Source organism: Mobula birostris, chromosome 10 (assembly GCF_030028105.1).
Source record: "Mobula birostris isolate sMobBir1 chromosome 10, sMobBir1.hap1, whole genome shotgun sequence".
Taxonomy (NCBI): domain Eukaryota; kingdom Metazoa; phylum Chordata; class Chondrichthyes; order Myliobatiformes; family Myliobatidae; genus Mobula; species Mobula birostris.
The window spans coordinates 38,832,287-38,851,273 of record NC_092379.1 but is presented as its reverse complement, the minus strand read 5'-3'; the positions used below and the strand labels follow the sequence as shown (position 1 = coordinate 38,851,273).

Genomic DNA, 18,987 nt, shown 5'->3' with positions numbered 1-18,987 from the left:
AACCAATCCAGAGTTTTGAGTACAATCCTCAGTAAAGAGTTCTGTGTTTATATTAGGTGATTTTTAGGGTTTAGGAACGGGTGTTAAAATCTAGTGCCAGACATCCCACCCTGCAAAAACTCATTTCAGGGAGGTAGCAGTACGATATGGAGAGCAAGCTGTTGCCCCATGTAGCAAGCTCCCCGTCTGCATGCACCCAAAGGAACGGCAGATTGAGTTTGGTACCAGGAGCATCACAGGAGTTGTCATTCAGCGTAGGACTGCCTTAGCGACTCCAGCTCCGGGTTTACTCCCGAAGCCTTCCCTGTGAGTGGGTACAGCCGCAAGGCAGCAGAGGTTTGAGATCAGAATTTTCCTTCTCCTAGATGAGCTGACGAGTCCCATCTCCCCGAATAGGTCTTGAAGCAACAGGAATTAAGAGTTGGCAATTGTATGAATTCACTTGCAATATTTTAGAAATGACATACTCCATCGCTAGAATTCCCACAAGTTGTCATCATAGCTTACAGATAGATGCGTGTTCTGATTATCTTCAGAAACGTTCCCATTTTGTCTCCTTTTAATATCTAATCTGCATGTTTTCCTTCTTATCTAGTGCTTGCCTTATCGTAGAAAGGAGTGAAGAAACGGCCCTCCAGACTTGCAACGAGATCTGCCGCTGACATCTTTGAAAACCTTCTTCACTCTCTCTTTGTACCGTATAGGGAAAAGGAAAGTTACGTCACATCCGGAGTTTCTCCAGTTGCCGGACGATTTCCCTCCACGCCTCTCTGACGGAGTGGGGAACCGCGTACGAGGCAAGTTACAGCAGTGGTTTGCCATTGCCTTCTGCCGGGTGAGTTTCCAAAGAGATCACCAGCTCGTAACCCAGCATGGATGGAAAGCGTGCATGGGAGCCGGCTGGATTCAAACTCGGGGTGACGCCACTACAGCATCAGCCGGGTCAGCCTACTGTATAATATGGGGACTACTTTATGTTGTAGTAACACATCGTTGCATGCGCTATTAGGCGCACATTGATACGTATGTGTGTGTTCTGCATCATTTTCTACTAGTAAAGAACCATGAAACTTCGCTCCTGTCTCCAGCATTTTTATTAATAGCATTGTTGTGCAGCCAGGCCACACACACAACACTCTTTAAAGAATTACCCCTGGAAATGTAAACGTCTCATACGTAGTGTCACTGGATTTTAGCTGCCTTGTAGATTCTAGTTCTGCAGTCTTTCTGCTGTCTCAATTTAGCTTGAGATATCAAGCTGTCTACTCCCCCTATTTATTTTCATTGACTGTAGTGTACCCAGTGGCATTGTGTATCCGATGGGTTTAACTGTTAACAAGGATGTGAGGTTATTAGCTTTGCTGCTCTGTCGACAGTCACTTGTATCCAGTATGCCTCCTCCTCCTTTCCCAAAACACCTTCGCTTGTATTCCCAGCATCCAGTGGCAAATGCTCGAATTAAAACTGAAGATGTTGTCCAATCTGAAAGTGTTCTCGGATGGGGTGGCAGAGGAGGGGCCCAGTGAGGGGCCCACGTTGGATGGGCCTTGGCTTGGGGAAGTGGTCCACATTAATGGGTCCTGACCCTGATGTAGGAGAGGGTTTCGCATTTGATGGGGCCTGGTGAAGGGGTGGGTTCCACATTGATGGGTCCAAAGGTGGGGCCTCATGTGTCTGCACTGCATTGTCCCCAGGTTGCTGAATGATATGCTATAAGTTTTGACCTACCTTAATTTCCATTTTAATCATTTTTAACATTAAAAGAAAGAGTGCCCGTTAGACAGTTATTGAAATGACTTTCAATGCCGACCTCATTATTCCAGTGACTTGAACAGCAGTACCAGTGGATGCTGTGATTACCTGATGGTTTGGTTAGGCAGCCATTGCTTCTGTACGTATTAGTTAAAGTAGATTTTTCAATAGCTAAGCTTCTCTTCCCGACCAGAATTACACAATATTGTATCATTCCAGTGGTCTAGTCACATTTGGGATGCCATTTCAATATTGCAAATCACGTAATTTAATGTCTGTTAGCTTTTTGAATGATTTTAGAGATTGTGTTAGGCACATTTACCCTGTTACCGGTGGACGTCTTTCTCCTAATTTGTTGTTTTGACTGCTTTCCCTAATAAAGTGGATTAAGGTAAACGCTGCTTCGTGTTGCACACCAGAGAGGTGCAGGATTTACCTCCTTGCGACTTTTGTGGAGCAGAAACACGTAAAAAGCATGTCATGTGTTCCGTTTTCAAAGTGGCAGGGTGAAGAGATACTGCATCTCCAGTATGAGATCCACAAACACTAGAGGGATATTTTGCCCACTGCCCGCATACCCTAACCCTCACCCTCACCCTCGCCCTCGCACTGGATGAGATAATGGAGAGGGAGAGAGAAGTACAGGATAAGCCCGATTTAACTAGGAAGGAGAGAACAGCCCTGAAAGAGCTGAAGGAAAATATGGATATTGTTATCAAACCAGCAGATAAAGGGAGCAGCATAGTTATCATGGACAAACAGCAATATCTATTTGAGGCACACAGAGAATTAAACAACACCGAACACTACACTAAACTAAAGGAACCCAAATACTGGCAAACACACAGAAATTAGGACCATTCTGCGAGAACTAGAAAGGACTAGATACCTCAGGAAGAAGCAGGTGGAGTACCTGACAGGGATACAGCCACGAGCAAGAAAGTTCTATATCCTCCCCAAAATACACAGGAACCCAGACTCATGGACTGTTCCTGGAGAAATACCACCCGGCAGGCCCATCGTGTCGGACTGCAGCAGTGAGTCATACAGGATAGCAGAATACATTGATGCCTTCCATATAACCATATAACAATCACAGCACGGAAACAGGCCATCTGGGTCCTTCTAGTCCATGCCGAACTCTTCCCCAATCCTAGTCCCACCGACCTGCACTCAGCCCATAACCCTCCATTCCTTTCCTGTCCATATAGCTGTCCAATAACGACAACATTGAACCTGACTCAAACACTTCTGCTGGAAGCTCGTTCCACACAGCTACCACTTTCTGAGTAAAGAAGTTCATAGAACATAGAATAGTACAGCACAGTACAGGCCCTTCGGCCCACAATGTTATGCTGACCCTCAAACCCTGCCTCCCATATAAGCCCCCACCTTAGATTCCTCCATATACCTGTCTAGTAGTCTCTTAAACTTCACTAGTGTATCTGCCTCCACCACTGACTCAGGCAGTGCATTCCACGCACCAACCACTCTCTGAGTAAAGAACCTTCCTCTAATATCCCCCTTGAACTTCCCACCCCTTACCTTAAAGCCATGTCCTCTTGTATTGAGCAGTGGCGCCCTGGGAAAGAGGCACTGGCTATCCACTCTATCTATTCCTCTTATTATTTTAAAAAGAGCAGAGAGGATATGGATTGAAAGACTACAGACGTATTCCCCAAACAGCCTAAACGAGGCCTAAAAAGCTAAGCCCACAATATAAAATATACCCACTGGAGGGCCAACACTGCACCCAATAATTAAAAACATTGACTTCCAGTGAGGCACAAGGCAAGATGGCGGCACGGCACTGAGCGCTGACATACAACCCTCCTTTTTCAAGTTCTTCAGGGCTCATAGACGGTCTTAATACAAGGCTGAGTTGGAGAAAGATCTAACTAAAGACATGGCTTCAAAAAAAGATACAAATTCAACCAGGAAACAAGATACCAGCAGGCGACAACAAGCTAGCGATTCATCCGAAGAAATAGTTATGCTAATTAAACAAACAATGGTAAGGGAGATGGAGTCGCTGCAAGAAATGGTAGCCCACGTGCTAAGGGAGTTGCTGGAAAAGGCTCACGACCCCATACAGAAGCGTATGGCAGAGAATGGCAACATTCTCCGGTCGTTAAAGGAGCAAGCGGACATTCACGCTAAAACATTTAACGGTCTTCAATAAAATAGAGGAAGTTTTGCGGAGGTGTCTAAGATATGGAAGAAGTTAAACGACTTGGAGGACAGATCCAGGAGAAACAACGTGCGGCCGGTCGACTTACCGACAGGCGCTGAGGGCAACAATCCAAGAGGTTACCTCCAGAAGATGCTGCCTGATTGGATTCCAGCACTCAAGAATTCCCACAGCACTCCACTGGAGATCGATAGAGCACATAGGATCTTTTCCAACAACTCCTCAAGACCGCGGACCATGGTTTTTAGGCTTCTAGGGTACACCGACCGGCAGGCTATCCTGGAGGGTGCGAGGAAAGCCAAACCTACTCTCCCTGATGGCACCCAGCTACAGTTCTTCGCCGACTACAGCCCCGGCACGATGCAGGAACGGCAGGGATACAAGGAGATCCGCGCTAAGCTTCGACAGAAGGGGATCGACTCGTTCCTCATATACCCAGCGATCTTGAAAGTGACTATCAAGGGCATGAAGATGTCGTTTAACTCGGCAGAGGAAGCAAAAGGAGTTCTGAAATCATCGGTGCTGGGAGATATGGAAGAAGACCCTGGGCAAAGTCCACACGCCCCTCGGGAAGAGATGGAACGGCATTAAACACAGCCCTGATCACAGTTATACCTAAGCCCGGTAAGGACCCCTTGGAGTGTGCCAATTACCGTCCAATCTCCTTGATAAATGCCGACCTCAAGATATTTTCCAAAGTCTTAGCCAGTAGACTTGAGACAGTAGTTGGGAAAATAATCAACCCAAATCAAATGGGCTTTATCAGGGGGTGTCTCGCATCTGATAATATTCGCTGGCTCTTACACGTACTGAGTGCAACACATAAAATCCCAGCTGCCTGTGGCCTGCTATTTCTAGATGCTGAAAAAGTGTTCAATCGCCTTGAATGGCCATACCTTTTGAGAGTTCTAAAAGAATTTAAGTTCGGCGATAAATTTATCAATATGATTCAAACACTGTATGCTAATCCTTCAGCCCAGGTATGTGTGGGAGGAGGTTTCTCAGAATTATTTGACATAGGACGGGGCACACGACAAGGGGACCCTTTGTCTCCTTTAATTTTTAATATATCTATTGAACTGCTTGCACAAACTCTCCTCAGATCTCCCCTATTACAATAGGTACAACATTGCATTCAATATCAGTTTACGCGGATGACACGCTAGTTTATATGGCGAATGTTCGACAAACTCTCCCCTATGTTTTAAAAACACTGGAGCAATTTGGATTTCTTTCAGGATACAAAGTTAATTTGTTAAAATCAGACCTGATGCTGATTAATACGGATAAAAGTAAGGTGTCTCTTCCTCCCCAGATTAAAGTTACAAATGAGGTCCTCTACTTGGGTATTAAAGTTAATATTTCCATATCAGCTGTGGCTGAAACAAATTACTCTTTAATTCTAAAAAAAAGAGGAAGATATTAATAGATGGAGACACCTGCCAGCATCAGTCCCGGCCCGTATTTCGGTCATTAAAATGAACATCTTACCCTGCATTAATTTTATCAGCTCAATGATCCCACTTGCACCTCCGGCAGGATATTGGCAAAAACTGGACTCCTTACTACGATGCTATGTTTGGAATGGTAAACGACCCAATATAAAATGGTCAGTTCTACAATTCAAAAAGTCGAATGGGGGATTGGCATGTCCAAATTTTAAATTGTATCACTGAGCATTTGTATTAAAAAGTCTTAGCTATTGGATGGAGGAGGATAAAGTTTCGTCCTGGAAAAATATAGAACTGGAGCTAATAGCACCAATAAGGTTGAAGGACTTTCTCCTTATAGGTATGTCTACCAAAAAATGTGATTTGTATTACGGTCCAATTTTAACCCATATGCTACAAGTGTTTAGGGCAGCAGAAAAATTCCTAAAATTTAAAAGTGTATGGTGTAAATCATCTCCATTATGGAACAATAATCGTTTTCTATCTGGGGGGAAACCATTCACTAACAGAACTTGGGTGGATAAAGGTATTACTACTCTTCAAGATATTAATGGGGCAAGTACTATCCTTGGCTTTCAAGAACTGGTATCTCGATATAATATTGATAAACATTCTCTTTTTTGCTACTTTCAAGTAAGATCAGCTTGTAAAGCCTACGGCGTTCCCTGGGGGTCAGATTTAAAGGACCATCCCATTTTAAATTGGATACAGAGTCCTCCAGGACAGATAGTGTTGTATATCTATGATAAATTAAACTCCCAGAAATATATGCCCACATCGGGAATGAAAGCTTGGGATAGGGACATATCTGAATTGGGACAAGACTTGGACTGGGTTGCGATTTGGGATAATGCTGCCGGTGCTTCGAAAAACCCAAATCATTGGTATATACACTTGAAATTTTTGTCATAGAGCATATTTAACACCGAGAATTAGACATCAAATGGGACTGGTTCCTGACTCTTATTGCTCATTTTGCCCCATGGAGCCATTGGCACTTTTATACATATTGTATGGGAATGTCCAGGGGATTTTGGTTTGTGGGGGAAGGTTATCAGTACTCTTACAGAACTAACGGGGGTACAATTACCAATGGACCCCGCTGTACATCTTCTAAATGATGTCTCCCACCTTTCCCTTACGGAAAAAACACGCAAAATCTGGCTGGCAGGCCTGACTGCAGCTAAGAAGATTGTAGTCCAGCGTTGGAAACCTCCCCACGATATTTCAAATACTCACGGGCTTCGGAGCTTTTTGGACATTTCTTACCTGGAACTTTCATCAGCAAGAGTAAATGATGCACGACCAAACACAATCTTAATGTGGACAAATTTGATATCTAACTTAAAAGATCTTTTGTTAAAATAGGAATGCTTTGTCTGTGTATGTACTACTATTCAGTTGATTGGTGGAGGGGAGAGAGGGGTGGAGGGGGGATGGTGATGAAGGTTGGGGGGTGGCGGGGTTTAACAGTCAAAATGTAATTGGCAACTGGTTGTATTGAATGTAATTTGTTGGTGTTGCAATAAAAAATTAATAATAAAAAAAACATTGAGAAAATGAGGGGAGGGAGGAAGAGGAGGAGCCCCTTCAGTCACCCACCCTGAAACAAAATTAAGACAGGTGACCATTAAATAGGAAAGGTACGTCTTTCTTGGGAAATAGAGACAAAAAACTAGGCCCCAGAACAGAAACTAATTCCCCAAATAGAGAGGGATAACGTGAGAGATTATAACTCTACAGGGATAACCATGAGGAAGAATAGACTTGTAATGACCAGTTTGATCCAGACACAGCACTTGCCCCAACCTCCCAGCTTGCCCCCATGGGGTAGAATGCATCCCCAGCACATGGCCCTGCCCTGAAACCTAACATCTTCATCCCCATAAACACAGGTCCTCTTCTCGCCAGGGGGCCAAACTCACCCTTCACCACCAGTTATACCTCCCACCGCCCAGCGGACTTCCCCTCAACCCTACCCCCCAACCTGATCGTAACATCCAAAAGGGCCTCACACCCCAACTAAACCAGACGGCGCCCAAGTGGACCCTGCCCACAGCCCCACAAAGGGGCCTACTTAACGATGGACCCCATGTTCCTCTTCTTCCCACACCCCCATGGGTAGGCTGCGTACACATTCCTCGGCCGTATCCCTAAACATAATGACTTCACCCATCCTACGCACCCCCATAAACCTGAGCCCCCTCTCCACTGGGGGGGGCAAGTTCACCCGACTACACCATCGGTTTGGGTGCTCTAACCCTAATCCTCCCACCACCGCAAAGTCCCGTGACCTCACTACCCAGCCATACACCTCAGCCTAACACCTCCAACCCTTCAGCACACCCCCATAAACCCTAGCCCTCTCCTCACCCGGGAGCCAGGTTCCCCCCACATCACCAGAACCATGCCACCCCACAAACATCCCCAACCCTAGCATTCACCATAACCATAACTTCCAATGGACCTTGCACCCCAACTAAACTGGACAGCACCCCAAATAACCCAAACCACACCACACCACATAAAAGGGTTTATATAACTGTCCTTTACCCTACCCCTAAACCTAACAACTCCAACCCTGCTACACACCCCCATAAACCTAAGCCCTTACCCCATCAGGGGGCCAAATTCACCCAATATCACCGGCAGTTAGGATCCTATTTCAGCCCTCACCCCTACTGCAGGGGACCCCCCCCCCGCAATGCCATTTGCCATCCCACCCCACCTCCCTTCGCCATGAATCCTCAACCCCCATTACCTAACTCTACCCCCGGGCATGTCCCTCCCCACACACCCCTCAATTAGCTACCGCACAACCCCCAGATCACAGCACCCAGTCCCTATAAAAAAACCCCAAATCCAAAACACTATCCATAGGCAATAACTCCATTGTAACTTAAACGCCAGAATGGAGGTTAAAGAGGAGGAAGATCCCAGTCGGGGACCGAGATGATGACAACGTGGGCTAAAAACAAAGTGGCAGGGTAAAGTGATACTGCATCTCCAGTACGAGATCCACAAACACTAGAGGGATATTTTGCCCACTGCCCGCATACTCGCATCCTAACCAGCAGTGACACGTCCCTCATCATCCTGGTCCTCATAAGCCAAAGTAAATCCAAGGAGCTGGGAAAACTGGCACAGACGACTGAGGTTAAACCCCAACCCCAACATACATCAGCCACAAGCTCCGACCACATTATACCCACAGAACAGTAAACTCACAGTTTGAACACTAAAGTCACAATAAAACAATGTAACCCTAAAAGGAGAAATAGGATGAAATCGAATCTCAACTCTAACTAGGTATTAAAGGAATAGAAATGAAAAATTTGGAGCTAAAAGAATGGGGAGGGTCGAACAATAAAAAGGAGCAGCGCGATTAGTGGATAATTTGCCTTTAAGAATCTTAACAAACAAGGCAGACCGGGATCTGGGCAACAGCCAGAGGCTGCAGCAGAAATGGAGAAACAGGTTTGGTAAAACAATACAGAGGTGGGAGGGGGCCGGGGGTGGAGTGGAACATTTTAAAGGAGAGACCACCTCAGTCTTTACAGAATTCCCCATGAGGAAGCCACAGAGAAGAGGCGAAATTGGTGACTCTCCCAGTCGGGAAATACGCTTTATTGAAGGCAATATGCTTTGTTAAAGGCAATTCACAGGAGTCGAAATCACTGAACCCAAGATGAAAAGCAAGCGATAAGGACATTAATTAACTGGACTTCATCTGTGGTTTTCTGATTATTATCTTACTTTAATGACGTGGAGGAGAAATTGGAGAGTATTAAAGGCAACACGCTTTATTAAAGGCAATTCGCTGGAGTCGAAATCACTGAACCCGAGACGCAGAGCAAGCGGTAAGAACATTAATTAAGCGGACTTCATGGGAAGTTTGGTGATTATTGTCTTACTTTAACGATGTGGAGGAGAAATTGGAGAGAGAGGACCGGGGGCTTGTCAGCACATGGCGCGTCAGACCACCGTGGTAACTGCAGAGACCTCGGGTTTCCCAGGGATTCCTTTTCCACCACGGTTAGATTAATATATAAAATAATCCAGACTCTGCACCACCTAAGAGTTTTGGAACAAATGAACAGGCTACCAAAGGGGATTACTACCCAGGCATATAGACTGACCAAATTCATAAAGCCGGCAAACCCCTCCCAAGAAACGCTTCATAAAATTGCTGCCAATGCGGACGCTTGGGCTAAAGAAACACGAGAAATTTTAATTGGACACTACCAAAGTAGCCTGCAAGAATTGGAACTTGAATCGGATCTGATTGATCGCTTACCAGAAGCAATCACCAAAACCGTAATCTGGAACATACGAAATTTAAAGGAAATTTTCAAATCAAATTGGAGGCTGTCCAAAAGCATATTTTTGGGATCTGGTCTCAAGACCTGTGCCAGAACGGCAGACCGGGCCCACGAGGGGCCGCACAATTCGGACGTGGCCACAATGACCCCACGGACAATGGAAACCGCATTCCAAGGGGGAGAGGGGAACCTTCAGGGACGGCTTCTGGGTCAGCCGTGACCGGACTCGTATCACACCCGAGCCCCGGAAAAAGACCGCCCACGCTGCACCCCGTCCGTCGGCGCCGAGTAAAACGAAGTTGTGGCTGGTAATTGCGCTGCGGGACTGTCTCAGGCCAACAGGTCCTGAGAACGATGCATGTAGTGGGAGTTCCGGCACCGTCCACGGGAGGGCGCTGGAGCTGGTCAGCCCTCTCGGCGCCGACGCCTGCAGTGGGAGTTCCGGTATCGTCCACGGGAGGGCGCTGGAGCTGGTCAGCCCTCTCGGCGCCGACGCCTGCAGTGGGAGTTCCGGTATCGTCCACGGGAGGGCGCTGGAGCTGGTCAGCCCTCTCGGCGCCGACGCCTGCAGTAGGAGTTCCGGCACCGTCTACGGGAGGGCGCTGGAGCTGGTCAGCCCTCTCGGCGCCGACGCCTGCAGTGGGAGTTCCGGCACCGTCCACAGGAGGGCGCTGGAGCTGGTCAGCCCTCTCGGCGCCGACGTCTGCAGTGGGAGTTCCGGTATCGTCCACGGGAGGGCGCTGGAGCTGGTCAGCCCTCTCGGCGCCGACGCCTGCAGTGGGAGTTCCGGTATCGTCCACGGGAGGGCGCTGGAGCTAGTTAACTAACTCGACGCCGATGCGGCCCCACTGCCCCAGTCACAGGAGCAGAGAAGACGCCAGGTGAGCCCCTCCCCAGCCATGAGCCCCTCGGAGAAGACGCAATCCAACCTAGGAGCAGGGGAGCCCCAGCCCGCCACCCCCACGGCCTCCCCGACCCAAGACTCCAGGGAATCAGCACCCCACCCCACACCAGTGCGGATGGGCAGACAGACAAGGGGAGCCAGTACACGAGGACCGAGCAAGTCTTCCACCCCAGGGAACCACACAGCCCGAGAGTCGGAGGACGTGGGACAAACAAGAGGACAGGTAACCCCTATTTGCAACAACCAGGAGGGCCAAGTAAGGAGGCATCCTCACTCTAAACAGAAAAATGTAACTTGGGAACTAAGGCCCCTTAAACCTATACTAATTATAGGGGACTCTAACATTTCCAGGATCAAAAGATGCCCTAATAAGGATGTTCAATTGGACAGCTTTCCGGGAGCCAAATTCACCCATGCCACTGCTATCCTGACAAAGTTAAAGCCACAACTGGAAACTAAGAAGGTTATCCTTTCCTTTGGAATAAACAACAGATCACATCAACCAGCAACAGCGACTAAACAGCTTCAGCAACTATTAAGAATGGCCCATATTAAATTTCCCAATGCCAGTATCTGGGTGCCAGAACTGAACTTTAGCCACTGTTTGACAGAGGCAGAACAAGCAACCCTGGGCCAACTAAATGAGGTTATTAGAACAAAGAATTATATCCCTGCAGTCCTGGCGAGGCAGTTTAAGGTAGACAGAGACCACATCGATTGGACAGAGAACACAGCCCTGACCATAGTCAAGAGGTGGATGCAGTCTTTAAACTAGAGTGGAGACAAAGCCGAGAGAGGCAGGGTCCACGACTGGGAGAGACCATCGTGAACCTCTCCCGTACGTTCATCCCTACAGAAACCCAGCAAAAAGTTCTGAACAGGGGCCTCACTTTTGTACCAACTGCAAAACTCCATAAGGAGCAGATTGAGGAGGACATGGATAAGTTCGATAGGAGATTGGTACTCGTCCACTTTGTTGCGGAGGCAGAAGGTAGAAAGACCCATTTCACCCCTCGCTCAGACTGGAGCCCCAAGAGGAGGTACAGGTCAGAAGCGGTCCTACAATTCGAGAGCACACTGGATGAGATAATGGAGAGGGAGAGAGAAGTACAGGATAAGGCCAATTTAACTAGGAAGGAGAGAACAGCCCTGAAAGAGCTGAAGGAAAATATGGATATTGTTATCAAACCAGCAGATAAAGGGAGCAGCATAGTTATCATGGACAAACAGCAATATCTATTTGAGGCACACAGAGAATTAAACAACACCGAACACTGCACTAAACTAAAGGAACCCATATACTGGGAAACACACACAGAAATTAGGAACATTCTGCGAGAACTAGAAAGGACTAGATACCTGGGGAAGAAGCAGGTGGAGTACCTGACAGGGATACAGCCACGAGCAAGAAAGTTCCATATCCTCCCCAAAATACACAGGAACCCAGACTCATGGACTGTTCCGGGAGAAATACCACCCGGCAGGCCCATCGTGTCGGACTGCAGCAGTGAGTCATACAGGATAGCAGAATACATTGATGCCTTCCTTAACCCACTATCGCAGAAACACTCCAGCTACATCAAGGACACGTACCACTTTGTCCGGATAGTCAATTCCATGTCAGTGTCCCCTGAGGCCGTACTCTTCACCATGGACATTGAAAGCCTGTACACCAATATAGAAACGGACAGGGGTATACCGGCAATGAGCGATACCCTTCGGGAGAACCCTCAGCTAGAGAGACCAGACGAGGCCTTGATAGAACTCCTTCACCTCAGCCTAACTAAAAATGACTTTGAATTCAATAATGAATTCTACTTACAAGTCAAGGGCACAGCGATGGGAAAGAAGTTTGCTCCAGCCTATGCCAAAATATACATGGCAAAATGGGAGGAAACAGTTTATCCAAAGTGCCCCAAGATACCCATGTGTCTTTATAGATACCTGGATGACATCTGGGGAGTGTGGACACACTCGGAGGTAAAATTAGAGGAATTTATTCAAATCCTAAACACTCATCATCCATCGATTAAGGTTAAGGCCACAATAAATAGGGAGAAAGTTGACTTCCTGGACACTACGGTATTTAAACTAGCACCAGAAAATGGCAGCCAGAAACTAGCCACCAAAGTATTCTTTAAAACCACAGACACACACACCCTCCTACACACAGGGAGCCACCATCCCAAACACACCTTCAGAGGCATTGTCAAGGGACAGCTCACCCGGTTTCACCGCATCTGCACCAGGGCAGAGGACTTCCACCAAGCCACTACTATCCTCTTCTCTGCACTTAGACACAGGGGCTGCAGCAGACAGAGACTCAGACACATCAAATCTGACTTTTTAAAAAGTATCACAAATCCCCCAACACAGGACAACACAACACGGAAACTACCCTTGATAACGAGATACAGTGGGATGGCAGTGAATATTCACAGACAGTTAAAACACACTTTGAAGAACTAAAAGTGGAAGGTAGGGACACTGGGACAATACACCATAGTCTCAGCCTTCAAAAGGGGTAGAAACTTAAAAGACATACTAGAACCCGAACCCGAACCCCGATGTGAGGTTATTAGCTTTGCTGCTCTCTTGACAGTCACTTGTATCCATCATCATCATCATCTCCTCCTCCTCCTCCTCCTCCTCCTCCTCCTCCTCCTCCTCCTCCTCCTCCTCCTCCTCCTCCTCCTCCTCCTCCTCCTCCTCCTCCTCCTCCTCCTCCTCCTCCTCCTCCTCCTCCTCCTCCTCCTCCTCCTCCTCCTCCTCCTCCTCCTCCTCCTCCTCCTCCTCCTCCTCCTCCTCCTCCTCCTCCTCCTCCTCCTCCCCCCACCTTCCCCCCCTTCCCTCCCTTCCCCCCCTTCCTGGTATTCCCAGCATCCAGTGGCAAATGCTCAAATTAAAACTGAAGATGTTGTCCAATCTGAAACTGTTCTCGGATGGGGTGGCAGAGGAGGGGCCCAGTGAGGGGTCCACGTTGGATGGGTTTGGCTTGGGGAAGTGGTCCACGTTGATGGGTCCTGACCCTGATGTAGGAGAGGGTTTTGCATTTGATGGGGCCTGGTGAAGGGGTGGGTTCCACATTGGTGGGTCCTAAGGTGGGGCCCACATTTAATGGGGCCTCATGTGGGGAAGGATGTTTGCACTGTATTGTCCCCAGGTTGCTGAATGATGTGCTATAAGTTTTGACCTACCTTCATTTCCCTTTAAATCATTTTTAACATTAAAAGAAAGAGTGCCCGTCAGACAGTTATTGAAATGACTTTCAATGCCGACCTCATTATTCCAGTGACTTGAACAGCAGTGCCAGTGGATGCTGTGATTACCTGATGGTTTGGTTAGGCAGCCATTGCTTCTGTACGTATTAGTTAAAGTAGATTTTTCAATAGCTGAGCTTCTCCTCCCGACCAGAACTACACAATATTGTATCATTACAGTGGTCTAGTCACATTTGGGATGCCATTTCAATATTGCAAATCATGTAATTTAATGTCTGTTAGCTTTCTGAATGATTTTAGAGATTGTGTTAGGCACGTTTAACCTGTTACCAGTGGACATCTTTCTCCTAATTTGTACATTACATCGTTGTTTTGACTGGTTTCCCTAATAAAGTGGATTAAGGTAAATGCAAACAACAGGAATTCTGCAGGTGCTGCGTTCACCAGCAACTTTTATGTGTGTGGATTAAGGTAAACGCTGCCTTGTGTTGCACACCAGAGAGGTGCAGGATTTACCTCCTTGAGACTTTTGCAGAGCAGAAACACGTAAAAAGCATGTCATGTGTTTCATTTCCTTGTCATTTTTTCCTTCTGTTAAATTTCTTTTTGAGGTAGCTTTCTGTGCTGTTCACCTGGTTTCAGAGAGCAAAGTCTTGCACACAAATCAGAGTTAGTCACTGAAGATTTAGTCAACGTGGAGAGACAAGTACAGCAGGGGAACAGGCCCTTCACCTCTTCTCTCTGGCGTCTTCTCTCTTCATCTCTTCCTAACAAAAGCCTCAAGCCCAACCTTAGTGCCCCTCACCAGAGAAACCTCCCCTTAATCATAAGACCATAAGGTGGAGGAGCAGAAGTAGGCCCATCAGCCCATCGAGTCTGCTCTGCCATCCAATTCTTCCGGTCATTCCCATTCCCCTTGCCTCCTCCCCATACCCTAGCTAATCAAGGACCCATCGATCTCTGCCTTAAATACACCCAATGATTTGGCCTCCACAGCCGCTCATGGCAACAAATTCCACAAATTTACCACCGTCTGACTAAAGAAATTTCTCTGCATCTCTGTTCTAAATGGATGTCCTTCAATCTTGAATTCGTGCCCTCTTGTCCTAGACTCCCTGACTGTGGGAAATAACTTTATCATATCTAATCTGTTCAGGCCTCTTAACATTTGGAATGTTTCTATGAGATCCCCCTCCCCTCATTCTCCTGAACTGCAGGGAATACAGCCCAAGAGCTGCCAGACGTTCCTCATACGGTAACCCTTTCATTCCTGGAATCATTCTCGTGACTCTTCTCTCAACCCTCTCCAATGTCAGTATATTCTTTCTAAAATAAGGAGCCCAAAGCTGCACACAATACTCCAAGTGTGGTCACACGAGTGCCTTATACAGCCTCAACATCACATCCCTGCTCTTATATTCTATAGCTCCAGAAATGAATACCAACATTGCATTCGTTGCCTTAACCACCAACTCAACCTGGAGGTTAACCTTTAGGGTATCCTGCTCAAGGACTCCCAAGTCCCTTTGCATCTCTGCATCTTGAATTATCTCCCTATCTAAGTAATAGTCTGCCTGTTTATTTCTTCCACCCAAGTGCACGACCATACACTTTCCAACATTGTATTTCACTTGCCATTTCTTTGCCCATTCTCCTGAACTATCTAAGTCTCTCTGCAGGCTCTCTATTTCCTTCACTTATCTTGGTATCATCGGCAAAATTAACCACAAATCCATTAATCCCATGGTCCAAATTATTGACATACATCGTAGAAAGCAGCAGTCCCAACACCGACCCCTGTGGAACTCCACTGGTAAGCGGCAGCCAGAATTGGATCCCTTTATTCCCACTCTGTTTTATGCCAATCAGCCAATGATCCACCCATGCTAGTAACGTCCCTGTAATTCCATGGGTGCTTATTTTGCTAAGCAGCCTCTTGTGGGCACTTTGTCAAAGGCCTTTTGAAATCCAAATACACCACGTCTACCGCATCTCCTTTGTCTACCCTGCTTGTAATCTCCTCAAAATCTTGCGGTAGATTTGTCAGGCAGGATTTTCCTTTCAGGAAGCCATGCTGGCACTGGCCTATCTTGTCATGTGCCTCCAGATACTCCGTAATCTCATCCCTAACAATCGATTCCAACAACTTCCGAACTACTGATGTCAGGCTAGCAGGTCTGTAGTTTCCTTTCTGCTGCTCCGACCCTTCTTAAATAGCAGAGTAACATTTGCAATTTTCCAGTCATCCGGTACAATGCCAGAATCTATCGATTCTTGAAAAATCATTGCTAATGCCTCTGCAATCTCTCCAGCTACCAAGGGTGCATTCCATCAGGTCCAGGAGATTTATCCACCCTCAGACCATTAAGCTTCCTGAACACCTTCTCAGTCGTAATTTTCACTGCACATACTTCACTTCCCTGACACACTTGAGTGTCCGGTATACTGCAGATGTCTTCCACTGTGAAAACTGATGCAAAATACTCTGCCATCTCTGCGTCTCTCATTACAATATCTCCAGCATCATTTTCTATTGGTCCTATAGCTACCCTTAACTCTCTTTTGCCCTTTATATACTTAAAAATGCTTTTAGTGTCTTCTTTGATGTTAGTCACCAGATTCCTTTCATAATTCATCGTTTCTTCTTCCATAAAACTGCAACTTTGAAGCACAGTCGTTGTATGCACAGACTTTCCCATCTCAGCCTCTGAAGCTTGTAACTTCTCCAGGGTTGTCACAGGTCTCTTCATGTACTCCCTCACTACTCCCCTTCTTGCACGGTCACTCAGTTTTCGAGAACGGCCTACTCCCTTCAGATTTACAGCTGTGCCATATCCTTTCCATTTCTTGATGATTGACTTAACTGTACTCCAAGGGATATTCTGCGACTGAGAAATATTCTTGTATCCATCTGCTGACCTGTGCTTTTCAATAACCTTTTCGCGGAGTTGCCTGGAGTGTTCTTTTGTCTTCGTGGTGTAGTTTTTGCCAGGATACTGACTCACCAGTAGTTGGACCTCTACTTCTTCTTCTTTTGTGTTTTATGGCAGTTGGCAACCAGTTTTTCAGTGCATTACCGCCATCTGCTAGACTCGTGGTGTTCCAACCAAATATGTCCTGGAGTTCTCTACTTTAGACAATCTAGTTCAGCCTGCAGTTCTCTATTAGCATCACTCTGTAGTTGCAATTCCTGGTGACTGCTTAATGCGCTCATTAGATAATGCCACAAACTGCTATCCCTCCCTAATTTTCTCACATGCTTTCATGTAGTTGCATTACCTCAATTACATTGATTTCATCTGCATCACTTGTAAGACTAAAATCGTCTTGTTAAAGAATAGTAATTATTGCACGTTATACTTTTAAAATTGCTGTTTTTCCAAGTCTGCTGCTTTTTCAGGTTTTCCTTTTCTTGGATCGTAGCCTGCAGTTGTTTACTGAGACCTCGGAGTTCTTCTTCATTTGCTTCCATGTTTTCATTTTATAATCCAAATGTAGATAATTCGCTTTGTAACACACTCCTTTTCTTTTTGTATCCTTGTAATAATTTCCTCCATTTCCCAATCTCCTTTCCAATTCACAGTTGTTCTTGTCGGGTACTTCTATTTGTTGTTGCAGTTCTGCACCCTGGGCTTCAACCCTAAAATCTGAGTATTTTCCTTAAGTTCTAAAACATATTTCTTAAATTCTTTTTTTTCATATTATTTTTAATTTTTTTATTGTACAAAAAACAGCACATCTACAAAAACCACGACCTTAACAAAATCTAATTAAATATCGAGCAGCAAAAGGGAGAAAAATATGAAGGCTAAAGTAAACATACACAGCAGAGGTGCACCGCACCAAAAAACCTCAGTCCTCACCCCGTGAGAAAGTCCAATACAGGGCCCCATATCCTTTCAAAGATGTCCCCTCTGTCCTCATTACATAGTCTCAGTCTCTCCAAATGTACAGTATTTGCCAGTTCTCTCAGCCACAGATCGTACGTAGGCGCAGAGTCCATTTTCAGCATTTGCAGGATTAACTTCTTAGCAATCACCCTGTCAAACAATACAGCCTTTTTTTCATACCTATTGGCTGAAGATAGGGAGCTTGTTGCTCCAAGGATGGCTATGAGCGGGTCTGGTTCCCGTCGCTTCCCATAAGCCGCAGAGAAAGAGTGAAAAATACTTTTCCAGTATGCATAAAGCTTACAACATGACCAGAATGAACGTGACAAGTTACTGCTCACAGATTTACATCTATTACAAACTGGTGAAACTTCAGGGTAGAAACTGTGCAACTTTACTTTGGAACAATGAAGTTTATGTATTGTTTTAAACTGTATAAGTGTGTGTCTGACGTTGACCGAACAATCATGTATACTCTTTAAACACTCATCCCAGACCTCCTCTGTCAGTTCTATACCCAGTTCATCCACCCATGCCTGTTTAAGACCTGCAGTATTCACCCGAGCTGCATTCTGTAGAATCTGACAAAGATAGGATACCGCACTACGAGTAACAGGATCAAATTTATTTATTGCCTCCAGGGACTCATGTTTGTCTAAAACTTCGAAGTTAGGTATATATTTCCTAACATAATCTGAATTTGTAAATATCTAAAAAAAACTAGATGCAGGGATATTATAAACTGCTTGTAACTGTGCAAATGAGGCAAAGCTTCCATTACTATATAGGTCACCTACACTACAGATGCCTCTCTGTTTCCAGGTAGAAAAAAACAGTATCATTCAGGCCAGGCAAAAAGGAATGATTGTCACAAATCGGAGTGTTAATATAAATTTTTGCGGCCTTAACGTGGAGTTGAATCTGCTTCCAAATTCTTGTAGTGCTGCCAACCACGAAGCTGTTACTAAAATGTGACTTATTAACTGCAGTGGGGCAAATAAGGAGAGCTTGTAAGGAAGTCTTTTTACAAAGCACTCGCTCTCTGAGTAACCATGCTGGGCACGAGGCTGAGGTAGAGGGTGGGCCTTTTTTCCACCATGCAAGCACGGATAGGTGGGCAGCCCAGTAATACATTTTAACGTCCAGTAGGGAAAAACCACCTGCTTCCCTGGGCTTTGACAAGTATTTTTTAGTAATTCTAATGGCTTTATAATTCCAAATGAAGGGTATAATAATTGAATCCAATTGCTTAAAAT

The 18,987-nt window shown here is 46.0% G+C and overlaps 2 protein-coding genes across 2 annotated transcripts in view; one reads left to right on the top strand and one right to left on the bottom strand.

The window, feature by feature from the left end:
* The window catches only part of LOC140203604 (serine/threonine-protein phosphatase 2A 65 kDa regulatory subunit A beta isoform-like), a 51,858-nt gene extending 47,324 nt beyond the window's left edge, over nt 1-4,534 (top strand). Inside the window, exon 16 of the mRNA XM_072269652.1 lies at nt 4,200-4,534. Within this exon, the coding sequence (XP_072125753.1) occupies nt 4,200-4,534 (335 nt within the window). The remainder of the gene's footprint in view (nt 1-4,199) is intronic.
* Nucleotides 4,535-9,750: 5,216 nt separating this feature from the next.
* LOC140203603 (serine/threonine-protein phosphatase 2A 65 kDa regulatory subunit A beta isoform-like) overlaps nt 9,751-18,987 on the bottom strand; it is an 83,511-nt gene continuing 74,274 nt past the window's right edge. The window contains exon 16 of the mRNA XM_072269651.1: nt 9,751-10,061. Coding sequence (XP_072125752.1) covers nt 9,751-10,061 — 311 coding nt within the window. The remainder of the gene's footprint in view (nt 10,062-18,987) is intronic.